Genomic DNA, 23249 nt, shown 5'->3' with positions numbered 1-23249 from the left:
AAGCATTTGCGCCTGAATTGTATCAAGGTTTCAAAACAGCTTTACGTGTCTCCACAGTGACATCTGCTGGACACAATGTGCAGACAGGCGTTCTCAATAGTGCACTTACTATACCGACAATTATGATTAACACTTGTTCTGGACAAGCAAAAGAAAGAAAGAAAGACAGAAAAGAAAAGAAAAGAAAAGAAAAATGCTGTTATCGTTGAACAATTAGTTTCAGTAAATACTATTAAATTCTCATGTTAAAATAAACAAGGCTTTTTCATGTACTAAATAATTCAGTGCAACGCAGGACAAACCAATTTATAAAGAACTTTAAAAAAAAGATGGCTATATCTATTGATGAACAGGTTTTCAGCTGTTTTGAGGCTGAGCTGTGCTCCATCCTTTGTTCAGTATTTGAATAATCTCCACCTTGCCTCGGCTCCAAACCACACATTAGGTTTCACTACCGTTAAGTAAACCTGCTTTTTCACTCTTGTTGCTGTCCTTCTGTAACCAGTCAGCCTTGGCATTATTTTCTACCTGTACTCTCTTCTTCAGTGTCTGTTGCTTTGTGTGGTTGCGACTCTGTCTCGCATACCTTCACATACGCAGGTATGCTTCCATCTTTTCCACTACAGATCACAAAGCTGTCAAACATCGTTGTCAAGCTGCCTGACCTCGTCTGTCAGCCTGTTCATCACCACTGCAAACAAGAAGTAGCTCACAGCTGATCCCCTTACCAACCTAGCGGTCACTTCTACTGTCTCACTGTCATCATACATGTCTTGCACCATCCTCACATACTTCCATACATCCTCATGCCACTGCTGACTTCCTAAAGCAGCTGATTTTCAAATGAAGGCACAGATATGCTCTCAGTATGTCTTTAAATTTCTTTATTTCTTTCTTGTGTATAAAATTATTGAGGAAACATGAATGAGACACACTGTATGCATTCTCCACAGCTCCATCAACACACACTGTAGTTAATACTATAAAGTAATATTTTTATTGTGTGTGTGTGTGTGTGTGTGTGTTTTAGCTGAGTCATATTTCAGTGACTGTTTGGTTGGTGTGACCACACCTTCATTCAGTTCTACACGTACAGTTTGAGTCGTTGCGAAAGAATCCAAACAACACAAGAACTGAAAGCTGTCACTCCACTGTCACAATATCTCACACAAAAGAAGTAATGTCTACTTTTTAGTAGAAAAAAAAGAAAATGTCTCATGTAAGCACTTAACATCACAGAGCACGGAGTGTTTTGCAGTTTTCTTTTTTGTTTGGTGTCTTTAAGAAAAGACAGAAACCTTGGCTAGATCCAGTCACTGTGCACCAGGAGGTGATATTCCACTTTCCCAGAAATTGTTTTGATACAAGATTAGCAGTGCAAACATTTTTGTTTTAGATCACTCTGATATTTTTCCATGTCTTATTTTAAACATTACTGGTTGTCAATTAATGGATCCTGGTTTTCCAGTTCAATCAGCAATTTTTGTCTTTCAAAACTTATCTCTACCCAATTTACACTCCAGGTATTCTTTACAGTGATTTTCTTGTATTAAGGTTGTTTGTCTTTATTATATTGATCAATTTGGTGGTTCTCTCTTCAGTGTTAAAGTAAAAAACAAGCACATTTTGTGTCCTGAATAAAATGTTGGAATGTTTTAATTTGAAAACTAAATGATCAGTGTGTATGTTTAATTGTAGTTTTCCATGTGACGTCATAGAACAAGCTTGCCACGTAATCCTGCACTAAATATCAACAGCTATTTGTATAAATCTATTTTATCAAATTACTAATGCAACAATGCTAAAGTCCACAAAAACAAGTAGGCCCAAAATCTGGCTTGAGTAGTCCTCCAAAGAAATTCATGAAAGAGAAAACACAAAAACCAAGTTTTATTTTAAAATGATTCCCACTCAAGCAGGGAGCAATAAACCAACAGAAAATAAACCAATACTTTGTCCAAAAGCTTAAGTCAACAAAATTTAGTTCAAGCACTATGACAAAGCATGCTGCAAATGAAAGTTTCTGCTTTTGCTATCCTTGAAGTCATTCATGTGCAAATTACATTCTGCTGATGTGAACCGATCCGATTCATTACATTTTTTCAGGGGTGGAACCCAGTGAGAAGATGGCCTTCCTGTAACAGCTAATTTTCAAGTTTAGGCACAGACAGGTTCATTCACTCATTAATAGCTGCAGTTAGCCTTTTTCAGTTTTTATCATAATTAAGATAAGATGCAATCAGCTAACAGAAAAAGGGCCTTAAAAAAATCCTCAAATTTTTACGATTTCTTCGGTGTCACAGCAAAAGGGAATTGACAGTTAATTTGAGTTTTTTTTATGTAAACAAAAACAGGACGCATGTATAAAGGCACTCGTGTTGCTGCCGCAGTGAAGTGAAGTTGTTAGTCAAGACAGTCTGTTGCATGTGATTGCCTTGAAAGTGAGTGTAAGAGGGTCAGTTGCTCCTTTAATTTTTTAGTTTTCTCAAAACTACTAAAAGTCAGACTGATTTGCACAAGCAGAATTCGACTAGACGAGTGTGAGATTGATGCAAACTTGCCAGGCAAACACTCTCATGCACTTGGCTGCTTTACAGACCCAGCTGTTAAAGTCCTACATTTGAGCTCACAGACTCGTACCATGTCAGAGGCAGTGAATACCTACAGATGGACCCATGACCAAAATTATAAACCACTCCCATTCAAAAACATTTGAGACAGTGTTTTCACATTACATTTCAAATAATAATAATAGCACAGAATCTGAATCATGGCGAAGTTTAATATTCACAACATTGCTCTTAATGATGATCTGCTGTGTTTTGTTCCTCCGCTGGTATCTGTTTCAGTTCCTCCTCATACGTTCATCGACAACATCAGGAACTGTGAAGCAAAGAGGAAAAACTGCAGTCAATTTAACACGACCGGCAAAAGCATGAAGGCTGTGAATGCTACATCCTAAATCTGGTTAGTTATTGGGAGATAAAGGAAGCATAAAATGTCTGACAGCCTGACTGTCACGGACCTGGATAAACAGATCCATCAGGTATGTGAGGTACAGTACAGTAGAAGATACAGTAGAAAAGAACTCAGGATTCATGTTTGGCGTGTTTGTGGTTTTACCTGCATGATGTTCATTTGCACTCGTCCCCTGTTGAATTTGTCCATAGCCTGGAAAACTCCTGGATAAAAAAACACAGCAAGAAGTCTTCTCTCTGATCTTTATGTATTTTTGTACTTATTGTGATCCTTGTTTCCCAAAATGTAAAGCAATCTTTTAACATAGTGTTTTGTACATACTGAACATGTTCTCCAGACGGACAATGCAGGTGAGGTAGTCATCAAAGTCAATTTCGTAGTTCTCGTCAGCAAACCTGAGCCCCACCAGCTGCAGGAGCTGGTTGTTCAGTTGCATGCCTGCATTGGCGGAAAAGCAGCAGTTATCTTTGAAACTTTGATGTTCAGATAAAAAAGATTTAGACTCAACTTACCAAAGACTCAGGACAGGCATTCTTATTAGATGTAGTGTTAATATTCATTAAAATCATTATTGTAATGTTTGCAGTGTTATAATTACTGCTTTGATTAAGAACACACTAAAAATATACTGCTATACTATATCTACTAACATTTTTAATAATATTATTATAAATAATAGTTACAGGAATGTAGCTGGTGATTTTACATGTACATCTTATGAAAAAACTTTATTTGAAACAAGTATTAAAATAGGACAAAGGTTTGTTCAGTCACAGAAACCAACAGGTGAAAACTGAATTCGTCAAACAGAGTTTTATATATACAAATATACACACGATTAATGTGTCTTGAATCGTCTTGAAAAGCGCACATCGGTAGCTGAACACATTTAATTGGCACTTCACTAATCCCCTTCAGAGATATTTACACTGGCAGATTTCAGCAGAAAGCCGGTATCATCAATAAGGACCACTCACACCCTCGACACTCTTTTTTCCCCCTTCCCTCTGGGGCGATCGTGGCTCAAGAGTTGGGAGTTTGCCTTGTAATCAGAAGGTTGCTGGTTCAAGCCCCGGCACGGACAGTCTCGGTCGTTGTGTCCTTGGGCAAGACACTTCACCTGTTGCCTACTGGTGGTGGTCAGAGAGCCCGGTGGCACCAGTGTCCGGCAGCCTCGCCTCTGTCAGTGCGCCCCAGGGTGGCTGTGGCTACAATGTAGCTGCCATCACCAGTGTGTGAATGGGTGGATGACTGGATGTGTAAAGCGCTTTGGGGTCCTTAGGGACTAGTAAAGCGCTATACAAATACAGGCCATTTACCATTTTAAACACTACAGGTCCATCAGGTGAGAAAGACAGAGAGAGAGAGGGAGAAAGAAAGAAAGAAAGAAAGAAAGGCGGGCTTGGGAACTCTCACCTGCGGCTTTGAGAGCGCCACGAAGCTCATAAGATGACATCTTTCCTGACCGGTCCGTGTCAAAGGATAGAAAGAGCATCTGTAGCAACGGACGTTTGTGGTTAATAGTCTGAGCAACAAAGAAAAGTGCTCCTCCAACTTTCAGAGTTCATTTACAGTTTTTCAATATAAATCAACACATACAATCCACTTCTTCATCTTTTCCCAGAAGACCTTAAACTCGTGGAACTCTATCTTTCCCGTATTGTCCACCTGGTTTACTGTGTCAAGAAAAAAACCTAAGAAGCATTGTGGAAAATAGCTTACCCCCAAAACCTTCTTTCTATCACATATAAACAAACACACACAAAATATCAAAAAGAAAAATTCGATAACTTTGTCTTGTGATGGAATATGGACATGCTGGCATAAGTATCACTATTTTAGTGAAGCACCCATTAGGGCAAACAAAGTACGCATGGCTTAATGCGACAACTTATTTATGTAACACAATGACAAGCATAGAATGAGTCAGTAACTTGAAAGGATACATCCATAAGATTGATGATACTGTGACAGGTGCTGAGACTCAGGCCATCAAATTTGATCTCTTTTCCTGAAGATAAAGGATTAAAGTGGTAGTGACACAAAAAGCATGGCTATATGTAATAATGCAACACAAAATCTGAAGTTTATGAATCATCTCTGACATTAATATAAGGCATCAAGATGTGAGGAGAAAATGTATACACTGTACACAAAAGATAAACAAAGTATTTTGCTATGTGATACTGACCTCAGGTGTTTTAAATGTATTTAGTTCAGTCTTCAAATGATGTTTAACATATTTACAACATATGGTTCATTGAGTGTGGCTTGTTATTGTATTGTTTTTGAAAGTTTTTTAGTTGCTATTAAGCCACTAAAACTTAACAACAACATAAAAGTTATTTATTTTGGCCACAGTATGTAATCTTACTTGTGACGCTTTGATTCTTGTGTTGGCAAAATCCAATGTAGGCTGATCAACCTCTCCTTTAGATATCACCCTAAAACAATCTGTAGGAAGGAAATTTGCTTTTTCTGCTTGCTTTTATTAAATAAATAGAAAAAAACCCTCTTGGTATTAGCTTCACATTGTCATGGTTCTGGGTCATTTGACACAGCCTTTTGAGTTTATGGTGTTTTGTGATTTCTTTGTATTATAATGCTTTAGTTTTCTATTTAGTATTGAATAAGTCCTGGTCTGCTCTGTTTAATATTTATGTAATATTTCTCTTTTCCCGTTACTGTCTCATCCCTGTGTCTCCTGTCAGAGTCTGTCATGTTCCTACGTATGTTTCCTTGGTTATGTCTTTGTCTCCCCTTCCTGTTTACATGTTTCCCTCCTTGTGTTTCGTTACATGTCTCCCTGTCTGCCAGGTGCGTTCATGTGTGTTGTCCATAGCTGTCATATGCTCTGGATTTGCTCCTCACTTATGTCTGTGTCTCGCCTCCTGTTTCTAACTTTGTCCCCATGTCAAGTCCACGCGCTTAGTCTCTATGTTTCCTGTTTTATTTTGATAGTCTCATGTTCCATGTTCAGTGTGTTTAGTTTTGCTTCCCCTGTGGCATCATGTTTATTTGTATCAGCTGTGTTCCCCATGTGTTTGTTTTTTATGTCTTGTGTTCCAGGAATCGATGCATCTCAAGTCTAGGTTTCAAGTTCAGTGTGTTTTCATGTTTAATGTTAATTTTCTTTGCCCTTTGTTTTGTGTTTTTCTACCGGCCCTATTAAATGACTATCTGTTAAAATGACGTTCTGTTCCACGCGTCTGCTTTTGTGTCCACACCTCATCTCCATACAGTCTGCATCCGCGGACTGTGACACACATTCTAGGAGAAATTACCTGTACGTCTGACTTTTAACAAATATCAGGCGAACAAGTTAAGCTTCAAACATCACAAATGTAGAACTTAATTGCAGGAGATATGATGACTGCATGAAATGCAGAAAATGGACTGAAAAGTAAACAAAAACCAGAAACTTTCATTCACTTACTTCTGCTGAGAACACCATTTAGCATCTCCTGAAGCTCTCTGACAGAAATGGCCTGATCCTGTAAAAATTACAAAGTGGAAGAGATCAGTGAATTCTGTCTAAAGAAAATTGCAAAATAAATAAATAAATGAATGAATAAATACCATGATGGATGCAGAAACAGAAATAATCATCATTTGCAGATCTGAGCTTCTTGTCACAAATATAACCAACTCTTTTCCAGTATGTTTATATTGTTATCTTAATATGTAATTTTTTCATTAAAAATAGATGTTGATAAATAAATCACGTAAAGCTCATAAAATTGTTATAATTTAGGTTTTTTTTGTTTTTCTGCAACATTCATACTGCAGAAAAATCATCATTCTTCTTCTTTCTTTTTAAGCAGCTGGCCTTTAATTGTGGTTTGGAGCTATGCATATTGTTTATTGTGGGTATTTTTTCACAACAGCTGTGCACTTAGTGTACTGTAAAACTAAAACAATGAAGGCTCAAAATTTCATTTCAAAATTCCAGAAATAGTAAAAAATATTTGTGGAATCATAACAACTTGAAGCACTTTAATTATTTAATTCGTTTTCGTTGTAAAAAGAAACTTGATTTGAAAATGTACAAACTAGACAGACTTGCTCTTATAAAAACACTACTCATCTGTACAAATGAAGGATGCTGTAAACACTGTCACCCCAAAGCTGAAGATGCTTTTCTTACCGAGCCAGCCAGCTGTTCAAACAGCCTTCTGAGGCCTTTCTCCTCCTTTGTCTCCTCCTCTGGAGGGCTGGGCATGGGTGGCTGATGGAAACAACACAGGCTCAGTATAAACACATTCAGCTGCTTGATTGACTGAACAGGTAATTGGGCTTCTGGTTATCTACTTACGTCTGGCAGGTCGGCATCAACTTTGCTTCCCATCTCTCTGTGAAGAAAAGGCATAGTGTAACAGTTAGTGTAAGGGTTGAAATGAAATGAAACCCCCCAAATTTTGTTTAATCAGGTTATTAAATAATTATTCCTTGATACCCAAAAGTTTTCTTTAGGTTTGATATTGCTTTAACTTTTTGTTTGCTCTTTTAGTTTCGCTCCAGAACCAGAGCTGCACACTCACAAAGCTTCAGCCTTTGTCTCAGAGAAGACACGAATAAGAAAGTCAGCCTCGTGGTGGGGCTGGAAAGTGGTGGGAACCAGCAGGTAGTTTCCAGGAGGCAGCGTGAAGCGTTCTGCGACCTCCCGCATGTTGATGTAGGTTCTGCTGCGTGCCTTGGATCCATTGTAACGGAAGAAGTCTTTCCCCACATGGTCCTCGCCCTCTGGAGCCTGAACAAATCAGGAGAAAAGACATTAAATTAAATTAGTAAGTAAATTTGTAACAAAAGAAGAAAGTAAGTAAATACGAAGGAGCGAGACAGAAGTGCAAGGCTGACTTTTTAAAAATATAACATATTTTGAAATGCAAATAAACTATATCACTAATAAAAAAACACATCCGTTTTACCAGTGTCCCCAAACTTTTTATCACTAAGAACTTCTTTAGCAGATGGTGCTCATCCAGTGAGTTTGTGTCCGAATGGTCATTTCTGGTGCATTTTTAAGGCTGTGCCTTCTCTTCATTGTCTCGTAACTCTATCTTCTTGTGAAGAGATATGAAATGCTTAAACACATTTATATTGGACAGAAGAAATACATTACTGTAATATTTAACATGTGCAGAAAAAAGTCTGAAGTTTTTGCTAATATTATTGCTCATCTACAAATATCTGTTTCTTTGACTCAGCTTATGGCTACTTTAAACTAATGCCAAGACTAAGTCTTTCAGAAAGGGGCTAGTAAATGTGTTCTGCAAGGACCAGCACTACGCCCCATGCTATTTATGATAACATAAAAAATGGTTAAAGTGCACAGTCTACAGTGTTTTTCCAGACCTCATACACAGCAAAGCCAATGGTCTCCAGGTCCAGGCCTTCTTTTCGCAGTTTTCGTCTGTTCTTTTGCATCAGCGCGATGACCACACTGCAAGTATTATCACCATCAGCATCGTTCAGCAAAAGCTTGAACTGAGGGTTGGTCCAAAATGTGTCTGCAGATTAGAAATGTAGAACTTTTTGAGAGAGCAGTTTGAGATAGAAATGCCAACTGAATCCTGCATTTAAACCAGTTCATGTCAAAATATAAATACCAAAAAAGGAAAATCCAATGAAATCTCTAAGTATGCCTGACACTTTGCTGATTTTGTTTGTCTGAAAATTTTTGATTTGTAGATGTATTGATCTCACCAATGTAGTTCCTGCAGCCTCCAGCAGTGGAACCCCGAATCCAGTTTCCCTCAAACACATTGACTGCCCACTGATGTTTTGTGTCCTCAGTCAGGGAGTCAGGACTCATGTTGCAAATCTCCACTTTGTCATAGTTCCTCTTGAAGTCCTCAAATTCCATCCTGGAGTTGCAAACAGCAACAACATTGTCACTCCTAAACTAGCACAGCTGTACTGTGTGTGAATTTTAGAAAAATTCATCCATCTAATCATTAGCAAGGCTTAAAGTTAGGACCGCGGACTCTTTAACTGGGCGACAACAAAGTCTGTAGCTGATAGCTGGAATTGGCAGAGATTAGCTGGCTCAGCCTAAGAACAGGCAAACTTGATACAGCGAGGCAGCAACCGGGATTTGAGCCAAAAACATTCTTGCTGTGAAGTAATAGCGCTAACTATTGCACAAGAGTGTAAAATTTTATAGTTTAAATAAAACATATGCAAAAATATTATACGACAATGTGAAGAACAATTTGGAGACTGCTAAACATATTACACATCTTAATCTGTAGTTTGAAATTTATTATGTGGACTCACCAGAATTCACCATCATCTGCTGAATTCTGCATTATGCGATTTTTTTCTGCACTGTCGATATAATTCCACTCTCTGGAACTGAAAAAAAACCAGAGGATCTGTTACAACATTAATCAGAGAAAAAGTACCACTATCAAAATGAAAACTTTTCAATTTTCTTTGGACAATTATTTTTCCCTTAAATCTGTTGAAAATCAAACGTGGAGTTACTGAAATTGTCTAAATGTGAAATCTGGGAAAGTTTCAGATATTTGAATAACATTATTATGCCTGTTCTCTTCCTGCTAGAACTAGTCTTAAGAGGTTCCAATGGCCCTTTGGCACCTGAGTGTCTCAGGGGTACCTGGGGTGTAATTACCGTTTTTTGTGGCCAAGTCAATGATGATTGCATAATAACTTGGAACACAGAATGACTGAATGAATATGAAAACAGAAACCAAACATGTAAAACATCTACATATAGACACAACTTTTTTTTACTGTTCAATAATAGGCTGCATCGGTCGGACTGTGAACCATATTCAAAGTAACAAATATATTGTTTGACTATAGACTAGAGATAAACTACGAGGAAGACTCTCACGCACAGACTCTTCAAGGAGACCTGCTTTTCATGTGGAAGGATGAACTTTATACAATATGTGTAGTTTCAAGGTCAAAATAAAGTTTTCTTTATTCTTACTTATCACTCCAGGCACCGTTCCACTCAACCTGTCCCCAGGGGTTTCTAATCCGGACCAACTTCACCTTCTGACCTCTGGCATTCACCTAAAAAACCAAAAACAATATTCTGTGACTACATTGTTGAAAAGAATATGTTCTACCGTTTTTAAGTCTGGCTTTTTATTTAAATTTAAACTTAAATGTAATTAATGTGTCTTTGTAGGATTTTAGTTGTTGTTTTTATTTTTTTAAAGCCATTGTGTTTAAGGTAAAGGTAATTTTTTAAAGATCGAAGTTTCATATTTACAGATGTACAGTTGCATCTCTTAACAAGTATTACAATTACCTGAGTCTGTAAACTTCTAATTACAATTATTCAGCAACAAGCGGCTTCCCCTCATTATTCTTACATCTGCTGCTGAGACTGTTACTGAGACTTTTACCTCTTCTACACCTGTGATGGAGTATGCATGTCCTTTCACCAGGCCTGTGGAAGTCTTGGCCTCTGACTCTGCAGAGCTAGTGATCTGAAGAAAACCAAAGCATGCAGAGAGTTAAAACACAGTAACTGAGCTGATATGTTGAGTAAACCTCATGGGCGAAAATTAAAAATTAGATTGTTTATTTTACATCAATAGAGCATCCCATCATTGAGCCTCGGTCCAGGGCTTTCTTCATGATATTGAACAGGTCTCCTGGAGCAGCCTTGGTCTCATACATTTCACCCATGCCACCAGTAAAATCCTCCATGGCCTCCATTGTGCTGCCACCCTTCAGGGATTCATAGCTGCCGTTCAATCTAAAATAAACAAAAGAAAAAAATGTCCTAGTGTTTCAGTGCAATCTAATTTAATTGTATTTATACAATGTTTCTTTAAATAACCTCTTGTCACATGTTTAACATGCATGTGACAAGACGAATGGAAAGATAAAAGACAGACAAAATATTAAGAGGAAGTAAGTGATGTTACTTGGCGTAGGCTTTCTCCAGCAGCGCACTCCAGAACTCATTGCTGGAGGCCGAGTGGAGCATGATGAGTTGATTTCTCACTGTTGGCAGTCTGTCGTCCACAACCACATCGAGCCATTTATTGTGGTTCCAGAACTGAGGGACCATCAGAGAACATGTTACAGTGTAGCTAACAGAGGAACCGGTGAGTTTACTGCCTACACCGACTTCACACAAAGTGAAGACAATGTTTGATTACTTAAAATAATCTCACTTGTAAATCTGTTTCTGTTTGACTGAAATGTGTTTTTTGCTTGCAACACAGTATAAAATGTAAAAAAAACCACACACACACACACACACACACACACAATGCAATGATTTACAAATGCCGTAAATCCGTATTTTATTCACAATAGGAAAGATATTAAATGTTTGACCGTAGACATTTTACTGTTTCATGAGTAATATGAGCTCATTTTGCATCTGACTGTAGCAACATTGGGACTGAAGCAACAAAAGGCTTGAACAGTAACGGTACTGAAAAAAGACAGCTGGAGGAACATTGTGGAACTCATTCTTTTGAATGGGTTGGGCACTGCATCTTTTTTCCAATACACCCGCCTGCTTAAAATGTACTGCAAATACACTACAGGCTGTGTTTTAACACATTTTTAACTGAACATTTTGCCAAATGATCAATCAGTCAAAAAGTGTTTAACTTTATGTTTTCTGGCGTTCTTTTAATGTCATCGGTCTCTTTTGTTGCAAGTTCTGGAGTCGCTGAAACAACAATTTTTAAAAGAACATTCAAATGCATGACGCTTCTTTAAACATGCTGTCATCATGGTTCTTTTTATCCCTTATGTGTTTGCTTATACCAGGAAATACTGCAGTGTGTAAACATCTTTGTAGAGTCTGTTATTATGATCAGAGAATCCTACCTGGAAGTGAAAGATACCAGCATATCTCTGATTAAATTCCTGGTCAGGTGGGACAACTCGGGCCAGGGCTTCTTTTTTCATAGTCAACGAAGCAACGGCTGCCAGGAGCCAGCAGTCCCCTGTGGAAATAAACAAGTGCCACATTAATAAAACCGTGAAATATGTGAATATTCAAGATTTAAAAGTAGTTAAGTAACTTGAATACCAACCGAGCTGTCCTTGGCAAATGTCTGTTCTGTCTGCGCCATCTAAGATGAACTTTGGGTTTTTGCATATCTCCTGTTGAAGGGTCACAAAACAGGAAAACAAACTGGTCGGTTTATTTTTTTAAATGACAGGGGAGACCGGTGTGTTTGATAGGTGTGTTCACATTCCAGACATATTAATCGGCTGGTATCCCAGTCAGTGCGCACAAAATACACAGCACACAAAGCACACACCCAGGACAGAAATGTGTAGTAATTGTAACGAGCATGAGCTGTGAGTTCGACAGGTTGCTTAAATCGGGTCAGCTCTGTAGGCGTGTTAACAGGTAAAGATATTGGAGCTGAAGTGTACGATAAGAAACAGTACCCCAAAAAATGAACGAGAACATGACATAGTTTGAAGGATTTCATGAGCCAAAAACTCATGAAATTGTACATAAATGTCTCAACATTAAGTTGATCAGCAAAAGCAAACCTCTCACACTACTTTGGAGCAGCTGCAAACCAGCCCACTCCACTTTTACTTCAGAAAAGTTGGCTCAGAGTGGTACAAACTCCTGCTGCACTCAGCTATATTTACACAGTTCACCTGCAGAACTGGTTTTGCTGCTATAACTACAAGTATTTCATGACTTGGTTTAGGTTCGGAGTAATAAAAACAGAGTTTTGATCAACTTTCATTTTTTGAATGGAATCATTTCAGTAATTTGTCGTCTAATGTTATCAGTGCCTTTGCAGTCACCTGACATGGACAGCAGTGGCCATGCAGTTCATGTAGTTAATGTAGATGTATTTGAATAGTAAACATGCACGTTTTTAGGGTATGAAAAAATCACCAGATAATCATTAGATGAAACATACTGAAGTCACTCAGTATTTTGAAATTCATGAACAGCACATGTGCATCTAACAGATTTCAAGAGCTCTTTTGAGTATAAGAATGCTCAGTGCTTACATACCGTGGGCCTCTTCCATTCAATGTGGACAGGAACTTTCTCGCTGAAGAAGAGAGAGGAGTCCTTGGCAGGGAAATCTGGATCCTCAAACAGGACTCCCTTCATGAGACATTCATGTCTCAGCTGCTCAAAGGATTTCCCATCTGACTGTGTGTTCTCCGCCTGGCTTGTGGACATCTTCTCTTTTGGGAAGAATCTCGGTGAGTGGAGGAGAAGCAGGTGAGGTGACGCGTGATGGAGTGCTGCTGAGTGTTTGATGCAGAGACAAGTCTGACAGGTGGGTAGGGCTGGAAGGTCCACACCCTCCAGACGGAAACTGGTTTGTCCTCCTGCGGCAGTGAACCTCACCCCTCGTGGCTCGCTCACACTGTGCCGTCTGTTCTCTTTATCTATTTCTCTTTTTTAAGAATTGGCCTGCCAAACACTGGGAGAAGTTATTCTTGATTATTTTGCATCGCTGGAACTGATAGCAATGATCTTTGCCTAGCATCTAACTGGGATCTGTTAGACTTGTAGAACCAAACAGAGGGTAACTACTTATTTTGCCATTAAACTTTCACAGTGTTGAAAAATCAATCAACTTAAAGGATTCAAATTTGTGTCTGCTGGGACTTTTATAAGAAAATTACTTGGCCTGGATGTACTAGCGCAACATGGCTTTCACGTGGAAACAGAGAGAGACAAATATTTTTTTAAGTGGGCAGGGCTGAGACCACAACTGATGCCTGTGGTGTTTTTTTTTCTGTGACAAATCATTGAAGGACAAATGGTCACCCCTATCATTTATTTACGCCTAACAAGCTTTTTATGTAGTTCTCAACTGAAAAAAAATAACTACGAAAAAAAATAACTACAATTCAACTAAATTGTTGATAATGCTTGAATGTCACGTCACAGATTCCAAGTAAAGCAAAATAAATAATTAAATAATGCAGAGCAACCACTGAGTGATCGACACTGTCTGTATCAGCCTCAGTGTCTTGTCATTTCGTGTCTCTGGCCACTGTAACAGGTTTAGAGATCAAAGATCTATCTGTCCCTCCCTTTTTCTCTGAGCAGTGCAGACAGATTTAGGGTGTGCCAGCATAGTATCTGCACCACCCTGACCCACAGCAGTGACACTTCACACTGTCGGGTATGACATCCACATTCCTGTCCCACAGTCACCAGATTCCTCTCATAGCTGAAGAAGAACTTGCACTGAGCTGTACTCTTTTGGGTTACTATTTAATTAATGTACTTGTGACCTTAATTACACAAATAAAAATATGGGTGATGTAGTTTTGCAGCATCCTCTACCTTCTCTTTGTCTAACTCCATCAGCTGTACTTGGTTGTATTACTTCAAAAAAGTAGCAGTAAGAGGTACAGTTGCTATTTAGTCCAAGATTTACAAGTACAGAAGCATCAAACATATGTAGTAAACCTTAGAAACAAAAAGTAGAATATTGGTTATTGTTAATATCTTTTAGTGGGGTCTGACTTCTCTTCTCTGAATAATGTAAATTTAATGTCAGAATATTTCAGCATTTACTCTGCCCTCTGCTGTCATTTAGTCTCCTTACATTCACCTGTAGCTCAGGCTGCAGAGCAGGTCAGCTGCTAATCAGAAGGTTGGCAGTTTGATCACTGGCTGCTACAGTCTGCATGGGCCTTGGGCAAGATACTGACTCCAAGTTGCTCTCCAGTGTATCGGAGTGCAAATGTGTGTAAAGCAATGAAGCATAAAAAATTGTGGTTGTGTAAATGAGACACATTAGCATGCTTTGACTGCTAGACTGTAGAAAAGTGCTCTATAAGAACCAGTCCACCTGCCGTTTACCCAGTTTTGGTGCACAAGTTAATTCACCTTTTATCACAGTAGCTATGACAAATATAAGCGAGCCAGTTTAGGTTTCATGTGCATCTACACATACATATGTGTAGATCAGGGGTGGCCAACTCCAGGCCTCGAGGGCCGGTGTCCCTGCAGGTTTTAGATGTGTCCTTGATCCATCACAGCTGATTTAAATGGCTAAATTACCTCCTCAACATTTCTTGAAGTTCTCCAGAGGCCTGGTAACGAACTAATCATTTGATTCAGGTGTGTTGAACCAGGGTGTTATCTAAAACCTGCAGGACACCAGCTCTCGAGGCCTGGAGTTGGCCACCCCTGGTGTAGATGCACGTTTGTATGTGCATGTGGATATGTGTGAGATATATGCATTCACTTGTTTTTGTTATGTGGATTTCTCCTAAATGAAGCATGGAGCATTTTCAAATGTGCTATACAAATAAAATTAGCATTTCTATCGTAGTGTGCAGCCTTCGCACCAATACAGAAACATGTGAAATGTTTAAATACAGCTATTAACGCAGACAGTAAAATAGAAAGGATCAGCAATTTATAAATTTCAGTTGTCAGGTGATCAAGGATGACTGGGATGACGCTAATTGAACTGGAATTCTGAGGTTTTTATAATAAAGTATAATATGTGCTTAAGTATTCAGAAAGCTAAGGATTATGGTTGGATTCTTATATGACGTATTACTTTTCAGTGTCCTTCATTGTTCATCAACATGACACAACAAAAAAGGAATGAAATCTGACATTGTTAAAAAGAAATTGTTATTTCTTGTTTTGGACTACAAAAGGAAACAGAAAGCTTGGTGACCACCAAAAGAAAAGTTCCAGGCTGGATTTATGAATAACACATCAAACCCTAACCAGACTTTATATGAAATAACACAGGCATATCTGTATTACCAGGAAGGCCCCCCAAAACTTACAAAAATAATGTCTATTTACAATTTTTATGAATTGCACAGTTAGAATTTTTTTTTTTTTTCAAAAAAATAAACAAACCAAAAAAACAGCCTTCAATACTTAGAAATGAGAGTTTTTACACCCACAGCTACAGCGGGCACTCAGACACGACCTGCTGCTGTAGAACAAGAAAAAAATCACGTTTTTCTGCTGTTAATTCACAATAACTTGCTTCTCCCTGAAGAACCTTTAAAACGTAACAATTTTTAAACTTGATAGGATTTATAAATGTCTACCAGCATTCCAAAAGCCAAACATGATATCAGTTCCATATCTCATTTCACAACTGAAAAGTGAAAACAAAAACAAATATAAGTTATTCCAGCAACATAGCTACCAACCAGTGATGGACGTGTGAGCCAAACAGAACACTAAACGATGTGCTGTGCTGGAGACGACCCTTAACAGTCCACAATCATTTCTTTAACTTACTTTCGTGTGTTTTCAGTCCAGTCTCTGCTGCCAACAAGGAGCAATATTAGGTGATTATGTTGAGTGGCTTCAGGATGGTGACATCAAATCTCTTTAACCTAATACATCTTAGAAGCAATAGTTGCCCTCAGTGTAGATAGACCTAGATTAGTTAGGAAAGTAATTTATTAGCAGGAGGCCTGATAGTTATTTACTGGAAGCATCTACCTACATGTTAAAACACACGAGCAACATTATCTTTGTAACGTTCATTTTGTCAATATTGAGCACATCAACACAAACAAATCAGCAGACTTCTCGTCTTCCTAAATCAGGTAATGAGACAGTTGTGACGACATGAACACAGGTTAGTTTCCTTTAAAAAAAAAATACCACAGTTACTGTGGACATTAAACTTTCTGAATTAAGACAAAAATTCAGAACAAAACTACCATTACCAGCCTTCAGTGTCAATCTGCCAGTAAGAGCGGCCGTGTCAACTTATTTCCTGCTCTGCCACAACGCAAACATCGAGTTGGTTCAGAAGTGGGTGTGGCTGAAAAGAACTACACTCTGTGAGCATGTGCAAATAAATTTCACTGTCACCTATGGTGCAAAGCGCTTTATAGCCAGCTACCCTAACTTCTTTTGGTCCCATGTATGCACCTCAGTATACCAGACTCTATATACTAAGTGCATGCCTGTGTAAAAAAAACTTTAATACCTTCAAAGACACTGATACAGTTACTGCACTGAAGACAAACTTGGCAGGAGGTGGTTCTATTCAGTGCTCTTCTGATGACCATTTACTTGAATTACAACGTGGATTCGACTCAACTGAAATCCATTTTACTGAACAAAGGTACGCTATGATGAGTGTAAAGAATCTATGTGCCAAATGGCCATGTGAAGTAACATGCATTCAATTAGTGATAAAGAAAATGTGGATATATATATACTTTTGTTTGGTCCTCATTTACACAGCATTCATTTTCATTTCTGGTTGTCACAGAGTATTCAGTCACTGCGTTTAATTTTGTCAAAGATCTTCAGCAATTTCCACATCGCCATCAGACCTGAATACGCTTCTTAAAAGATTTAATTAATTTGGTTTAAAATGTAACAATGAGAAGTTGTCGTACTCTGCAAATGCACGGCTGCACTGAGACCACACAGAGTGGTTTTCTTCTTCTTATTTGCAGTAACAGCATTTTGCTTTGTATATTATTTACAAATAAATAATATCTGCCCTATTCCTTTTGACTAAAGTAGGTAGCATTTGGTTCATTTTGTGAAGAGTCAAAATACACGTCAAACACCAGAAGCAGAGCTTGAATTAGCAGTGAAAGCTGATAAAGAATTGTGACAGATGGGGTTTGGGTTTAGGCTTTGTCTAGCTGCCTAACCCAAAGAAAGCCCGGCAATGTTGAACGCACTTTATTGTACACGTCTCAGGTTTGAAATATTAAAGTTTTCTTTTGGGATAAAGCTTCCTGATAGTGTCAGTTATTCCAACAGTAACAATATTTCCTGAATTTACATCACAACAGAAAAACAGAACTTCACAATTTTTAGACCATCAGTTAAACAAGAAAATGGGAGATTCTTCAATATTGACATATCGTGAATTCACTTTGGTAATTTATTTCTTTATTTCAAAAAAAAAAAAAAAAAAAAAAAAAGCCAGTTCATGAAGAATGAAATTTGAAGGAAACAAAAACATGTATCTCAGGATCGGGCTCCTGAGTTTCAGACACAGAGAAACATTCAGCTCTCGCCCAAAAGAGCACCAGATGTGACGGCTACATCTACTGCTCCGCTTTCTCTTGTGCGGTTCCCGTCACCAGCAGCAAGTTGCAGGCCATAAACTGGACATTGAGCACGTTGCTGGTGTTTCCAGTGTACATTCCCACCAATTCGCTGGACGAGCTGTCAGCTGACGTCCCACCGTGTGAGTTGCGGATGTCCCACACCCGCACTGAGTTGTCCATAGATGAAGATGCCACTAGGCTGCTGTCTGGACTGAAGGACAGGCTGGTGACACTATCTGTGTGTCCCCTTAGGTCTTTGAACAAAGTGCCAGATGCCAAATCCCACAGCTTCACCCGCTGGTCTTCACCAGCGGACGCCAAGTACTTGCCATTCGGTGAGAAAGCGAGTGACAGCACAGGGCCACGGTGGCCCGTGAAAAGGCGAACAGACGCCCCCTGCTGGGTGCTCCAGAGTCGCACAGTCTTGTCTGTGGAACCGGTGGCTAAATAGTTGGAGTTCGGGTGGAATTTCACACAGTCAACATCAGAAAGATGCCCTGCATAGAGCCTCAGTGGGTATGTCCGGGAGAACGTCCAGAGACGGGCGGTGCGATCGTGAGAGCAACTGGCAAAGTAAAGGCTGCAGGGGCTGACGTCCACATCCCATACTGGGTAGACATGCCCCTGGTAGAGCACCGTGTTGGTGAAGCTGCCCAGGTCCCAGTAGCGGATGGTTGTGTCCTCAGAGCACGAGAGCAAGCCGGAGCTGTCTGTGAGGAAGGCGGTACGAAATACTGGGCCACTGTGACCTCGCAGCGTCTTTATCTCACTGCCTGAGCTGTCCTCTTCATCTACCTTGGAAGAAATGATGAAAGATTACATAATTATACTTGATTTTGTTCCTATGCAGCTTAATCTAAAAATAATGTACATCATTTATTTTTACATTAAAAATCTAAATTTGCCAAATAATTTAATCTTTAACTCTGCAGGTCTTTTTAAATCAGAGCCACCATCTACAAATGAGACCCATCTCATTGCTAGAGATTGGAATTGGATGATTTTCAGTGCACCCCACCACAACAATGTTTCTAAAAACAAACCTAATCAGACAGTGACATCACCATCGCCCAGATAAACGTGGACATTTTAAAAGGCGCTGAAGTGGCTAAAGTTAAAGCTATCCAGTGCGTAGAGGCCGCCATAAGCTAGCAACCTTGGTATGTGCAAGCAAAGGAAAAAAAACAAAACAAATTCAAAGCAGTTAGGTCCCTGTTGTCTAATGAATTTATAAATATACTGAAAAATAAACTATATAAAGCTGTTGCTCCTCCTTTTGTTTGGCAAGGTAAAACTCATTTTATCATTTCTACCTCTTTCTAGTAGCAAAGCACTTAGTTTCAGATGTTTCAGTGAAAGAAGATCTTCTAACTAACTAACTAACAGCTTTGGAGAATAATATTTGGGGAAATAATTTCTTCTGATATAATATTTGTTAAGTATTTGCATTGAAGACAAACTAAATTGTTTGTATCTGCTGTAATTTATGGTTCATAGAAAGAAAATCAATAACAGCAGGTTACACATTTTAACTGAGCAAATTGCAATTGGTTCAGCTCTGCTCACTACATCTTATCAGCCTTCCCTTACACACCTTTGACATACCGCTCTACCTGCTCCACCCTGCCTCCACTCTTTTCTTCACCTCTCGTGTCTGTTGCTTTGGAAGGTTGCCCTCAGATATTTAAACTCATGTACTCATGTCAACGTCCACTCCTTCTGCCTGCAACTTTCCAACATCTTCCTCTCATTCACATACATGTAATTTGTATTTGCAACTCTTCCATCTGCACCCTACTCTCACTACAGATCATAATGTCAGCTACAAAGATCATAGCCTGTCCATCACCACTATAAACAAGACTTCACCACTGTGTCTCTGTTTTCATGACAAACTTTGTCTTGTCCTCAGGATTATTTTCTCAGATTTTGTACACCAAAAGAAACACATGCAAATTTAAAAAAAAAGAAAAAGAAGATATGGAAACAATTAAGGTGAAGACTTCTCATAACAATGTCTACTTACTTCCTCCTCCAGTACGTCACATGCCAGGTGGATGTGTGACACATCAGCCTGATGGGGTCTGGCCTTGAGCTTTCTGGCACGGAGGCTCCACAGCTTTACCGTGGAGGTGTCAAATCCACCGGCCAGCAACCGACTGTCAGCCGAGACCTCAGCAGTGTTCAGCATCTGCTCCGTGTGGTGGAAGGCATAAAAACAGACAGTGGTGAGTGACGGTGGTCCCTCACGGACTTTCTTGACGCAGTCCTGCAGAGCCTCGAGGGCTGCCTCATTCTGTGGGATCCCTGCTGGGACCTCCACCCCATCACCACTCTCTGTTCCATCCACTCCGGCCCAGGAGGAGGTGGAGTTTGGGGCAGCTGTTGACCCGCCAGCAGCTCCATAGAGCTGGTAATCTGTCCGCCTCGAGGCACTGACCTCCAGCTGCAGGTGTGTACTGAGGATCCTACAGAGGGCGCTGTTGTCCTCACTCTGCAGGTAACGCAGCAGGTAGCTGTAGGCTGGCTCCGTCAGGTGAACCACATATTTGTGCTCTAAGAAAGCATTCAGCTTGGGGTTGGTCACAATGTCTTGTGCACTGAGGACATGGCGGAGCTGCTCTATGATGGTACGCTGCTCACTGTCCTGAAGAAAGGCGCCATGAAAACGACTGTAAAAACCATCCACAGCCCCCTTCAGTCCAAAGCGCACCATGTCCAGGTGGAGGTAAACGAAGAGCGGATAGAGGACACTGCTCACCTCTTTTGCCCAGGATATGTCTGCTTCTATTTAGTAGAAAAAAAATATGTATATTTTTTTAGGCTTTTGTAATCAATAACAACAAAGGTTAACAATATCGTAACACAGTTCCATCATCTCATTCTCGATATCCATGTGGAGCTGTTTGTATACAAGCCAATAATAATCCATTTTGTTATTCATGCCCTTTCAAAAAATGTAAATGAATAAATAAATAAATACGAACATAAATGTATGAAAGACAAATGTTAAACCCAAAGTTTGTAATCCATGTTTCTCTCTTAACAGTCAGGACAAAACAATGTGGACTCGCACAAAAACAGCTTAAGAAATGTTGACAAAATGAAAAAATATCAGCCCTGGATGGTCAATAATACAAAAGCACAATTATCAGAGAAAATAAAAATATTTAAAACTGCAGCAATATGTCATCTTTCAGAAAGAAGCCCCAGTCGTCCACAACCTTTGTCTCTTTCTGCTGTTTAGGATGCAGCTTTACCACTACCTAAAAAAAGTGGAGCCGAGGCATAAACTTTGGGAACAACTACAATTATAGATGTGCAAGTCTAGACTCATCCACTCAGTGATGTAGAGCTCATACCTGACAGGAAGGCACGGAGCTTGGAATACTGAATCTCATACTGCTGTGGGTCATACTGGCATGGCGCAGCAGAAACGACATTGGAACATCCTGACTCCGTCTGCACTGCTCAGACATAGAGAAAGAAGATAAAGAAGAAACCAGGAAAACTGTTAATTACATAGAATATTGCCAGTCAAAGGGTCAAATACATTACACTGCATTATGAAAATAGATTATTTATCTTAACCAATTATCCTAGGGACACAGGTGAGCTGGAACCTATCCCAGCTGTCTTATGGTACACCTTAGAAAGGTCACGAGTTTAACAAAGGTTAAAACAAAACAAACAAACCAAGACAAAAAACAGTCTCACAATCACTTAGAATCACCAGTTACCTAACACATGTCTCTGCACTGTGGAATTAAACCCAAGCAGGCCCATGGAGAGCATGGAAACTCCATATAGACAGCTCTAGGCTCTACAAGGTTCAATGCCCAAAACCAAATCCATGTTGCACCGAGGCGGCAGTGCTAATTTTTGCAGTGAAGCCAATCCTGTGGTGTATGTGTAGTGTTTTCGTGTGATCAGTCTTTTCTCATAACTATGTGGCTGTGCGATCTATTAATTAGGCTGGAATTATCATCATCATCTTACCCGTGAGACTTGCAGCCATTTCTTCGGGGGACTGGTAGAGCTTGGCTCCTTTCAGGGAGCCGTCAGTGTCCACATACTGCCTCCTCTTCAGGTACTGAGCCACGGCATACTGGATCTGCTCAGTGCGAATCCGCTTCATGACCTTACGAGCACAAGCTACAGTGTCAGACACCTGGCACTTTTCACAGCACCTTCTCTCGCTTATCCACCCAATAAGTCGGAAGCATATAGTAACTGTTTTCGTGCTCACAACGGACTACAAAATACGATACATGTCTGTGACTACTAAAAATTCTCATTCATCATCTCCATGGTCAAATGAAACCTCTTGAGCACAGCATCACCTAGTAGCTAATTACATAGCACAGCAACGCTGGCGTGTTTACGTTACAAGCATTACAAAGGGCCCAGCTAGCACAACAAAGATACGTGCCAACTAACCTGAAAGTCAGCAAAGAACTAGGCATGCAGTGTAAAGCTGTCAAGTTTCGATAGTAGAGGAAGATGCTTACACCAAGCTAACTGGCTAACTTCCTAATGCTAGAAGTGGGCCTGGCCGCTAAACTTTTAGCGGGATTAATGCCGTACCATCATTATTTGGACATTGCTACTTACTGCATAACGTGTTGCTGTCCGCCTTCAGTTACTGTGTCCAAACCGACCGCTTTTAACGCATCACTGTATCTGGCTATAACTACTATATCAACGTCGTTCGCTGCCGCTCCATCGTGGTTATCCAACCCTGTCAGACTCCATCAAATCATGCTAGCTAAAGCAGCTAAGCTAGCTGGCCGCTCTCATCTTTAATCAGCAATTCTAGGTGTCGTTAATCTACTGCTTTCGCCTGGCTCCCGTTAGTTTCAAGCTCAAGGCTAAATCTATAGATAACAGATTTCCTGAGAAGAAGAAAAAAATCTTAGAACACAGTTATTAGGTTGATATAATTTTTGTATTTGATAAAAGTCAGCTACTATGATGAGATGCACTGAATAGTTTGGAGTCTCCTAAAGATCTGATGTCATCTTGATGACATACATTTGTGCTTGTTTTATTTTATAAATTTATATGTAAGCTTAAATTTACTGACCCAGAGGCAGAATTGTCTCTGCCAATCCCTGCTGTACAGAAATCTGTGTGAAAGTGCACTATTAAGTCACTAAATTAACGGTGAGTTAAGTATTTAGCGTACTTAACTCACTTTTTAAGCCCCTTAAAACGTAGAATCAGCATAGCGGAGTAATTTACAT

General features: G+C 39.5%; 2 protein-coding genes across 2 annotated transcripts; both read right to left on the bottom strand.

Moving 5' to 3' along the window:
- Positions 1-876: 876 nt before the first annotated feature.
- Positions 877-13277, bottom strand: capn9 (calpain 9). The gene is made up of 20 exons (XM_084932240.1): positions 12980-13277; positions 12024-12093; positions 11815-11933; positions 10893-11026; positions 10552-10720; positions 10365-10448; positions 9941-10026; positions 9259-9336; positions 8686-8846; positions 8335-8489; positions 7521-7729; positions 7295-7331; positions 7127-7207; positions 6416-6473; positions 4926-4990; positions 4579-4647; positions 4396-4474; positions 3301-3417; positions 3124-3182; positions 877-2883 (listed from the first exon to the last, which is right to left on the bottom strand). Exons 1-20 carry the CDS (start codon positions 13151-13153, stop codon positions 2857-2859), a joined length of 2031 nt encoding a protein of 676 aa, XP_084788366.1. The 5' UTR covers positions 13154-13277; the 3' UTR covers positions 877-2856.
- A 2284-nt stretch (positions 13278-15561) lies between these two features.
- On the bottom strand, positions 15562-22925 carry taf5l (TAF5-like RNA polymerase II, p300/CBP-associated factor (PCAF)-associated factor). The gene is made up of 5 exons (XM_084932239.1): positions 22618-22925; positions 22003-22144; positions 21366-21470; positions 20030-20790; positions 15562-18798 (listed from the first exon to the last, which is right to left on the bottom strand). The coding sequence occupies exons 2-5, from the start codon at positions 22139-22141 to the stop codon at positions 18001-18003; spliced, it is 1803 nt and encodes a 600-aa protein (XP_084788365.1). The 5' UTR covers positions 22142-22144; positions 22618-22925; the 3' UTR covers positions 15562-18000.
- Between the last annotated feature and the right edge of the window lie 324 nt (positions 22926-23249).

Source organism: Perissodus microlepis, chromosome 6 (genome assembly GCF_051167445.1).
Source record: "Perissodus microlepis isolate ML-2025 ecotype Zambia chromosome 6, ASM5116744v1, whole genome shotgun sequence".
In the NCBI taxonomy this organism is placed as follows: domain Eukaryota; kingdom Metazoa; phylum Chordata; class Actinopteri; order Cichliformes; family Cichlidae; genus Perissodus; species Perissodus microlepis.
This window is presented reverse-complemented; position numbering and strand designations above follow the sequence as displayed.

What these genes read in the sequence shown, in the direction of transcription:
- capn9 (XM_084932240.1), bottom strand. Translation starts at nt 13,153, where the DNA reads ATGTCCACAAGCCAGGCGGAGAACACACAGTCAGATGGGAAATCCTTT. An exon ending in TTGAATGGAAGAGGCCCACG is followed by an intron (nt 12,094 to 12,979) that starts GTATGTAAGCAC and finishes ACCCTTCAACAG; the next exon opens with GAGATATGCAAAAACCCAAA. An exon ending in CCATCACAGGTGTAGAAGAG is followed by an intron (nt 10,027 to 10,364) that starts GTAAAAGTCTCA and finishes TTGGTTTTTTAG; the next exon opens with GTGAATGCCAGAGGTCAGAA.
- taf5l (XM_084932239.1), bottom strand. Translation starts at nt 22,141, where the DNA reads ATGAAGCGGATTCGCACTGAGCAGATCCAGTATGCCGTGGCTCAGTAC. An exon ending in AATGGCTGCAAGTCTCACGG is followed by an intron (nt 21,471 to 22,002) that starts GTAAGATGATGA and finishes ATGTCTGAGCAG; the next exon opens with TGCAGACGGAGTCAGGATGT. An exon ending in GTGACGTACTGGAGGAGGAA is followed by an intron (nt 18,799 to 20,029) that starts GTAAGTAGACAT and finishes ATTTCTTCCAAG; the next exon opens with GTAGATGAAGAGGACAGCTC.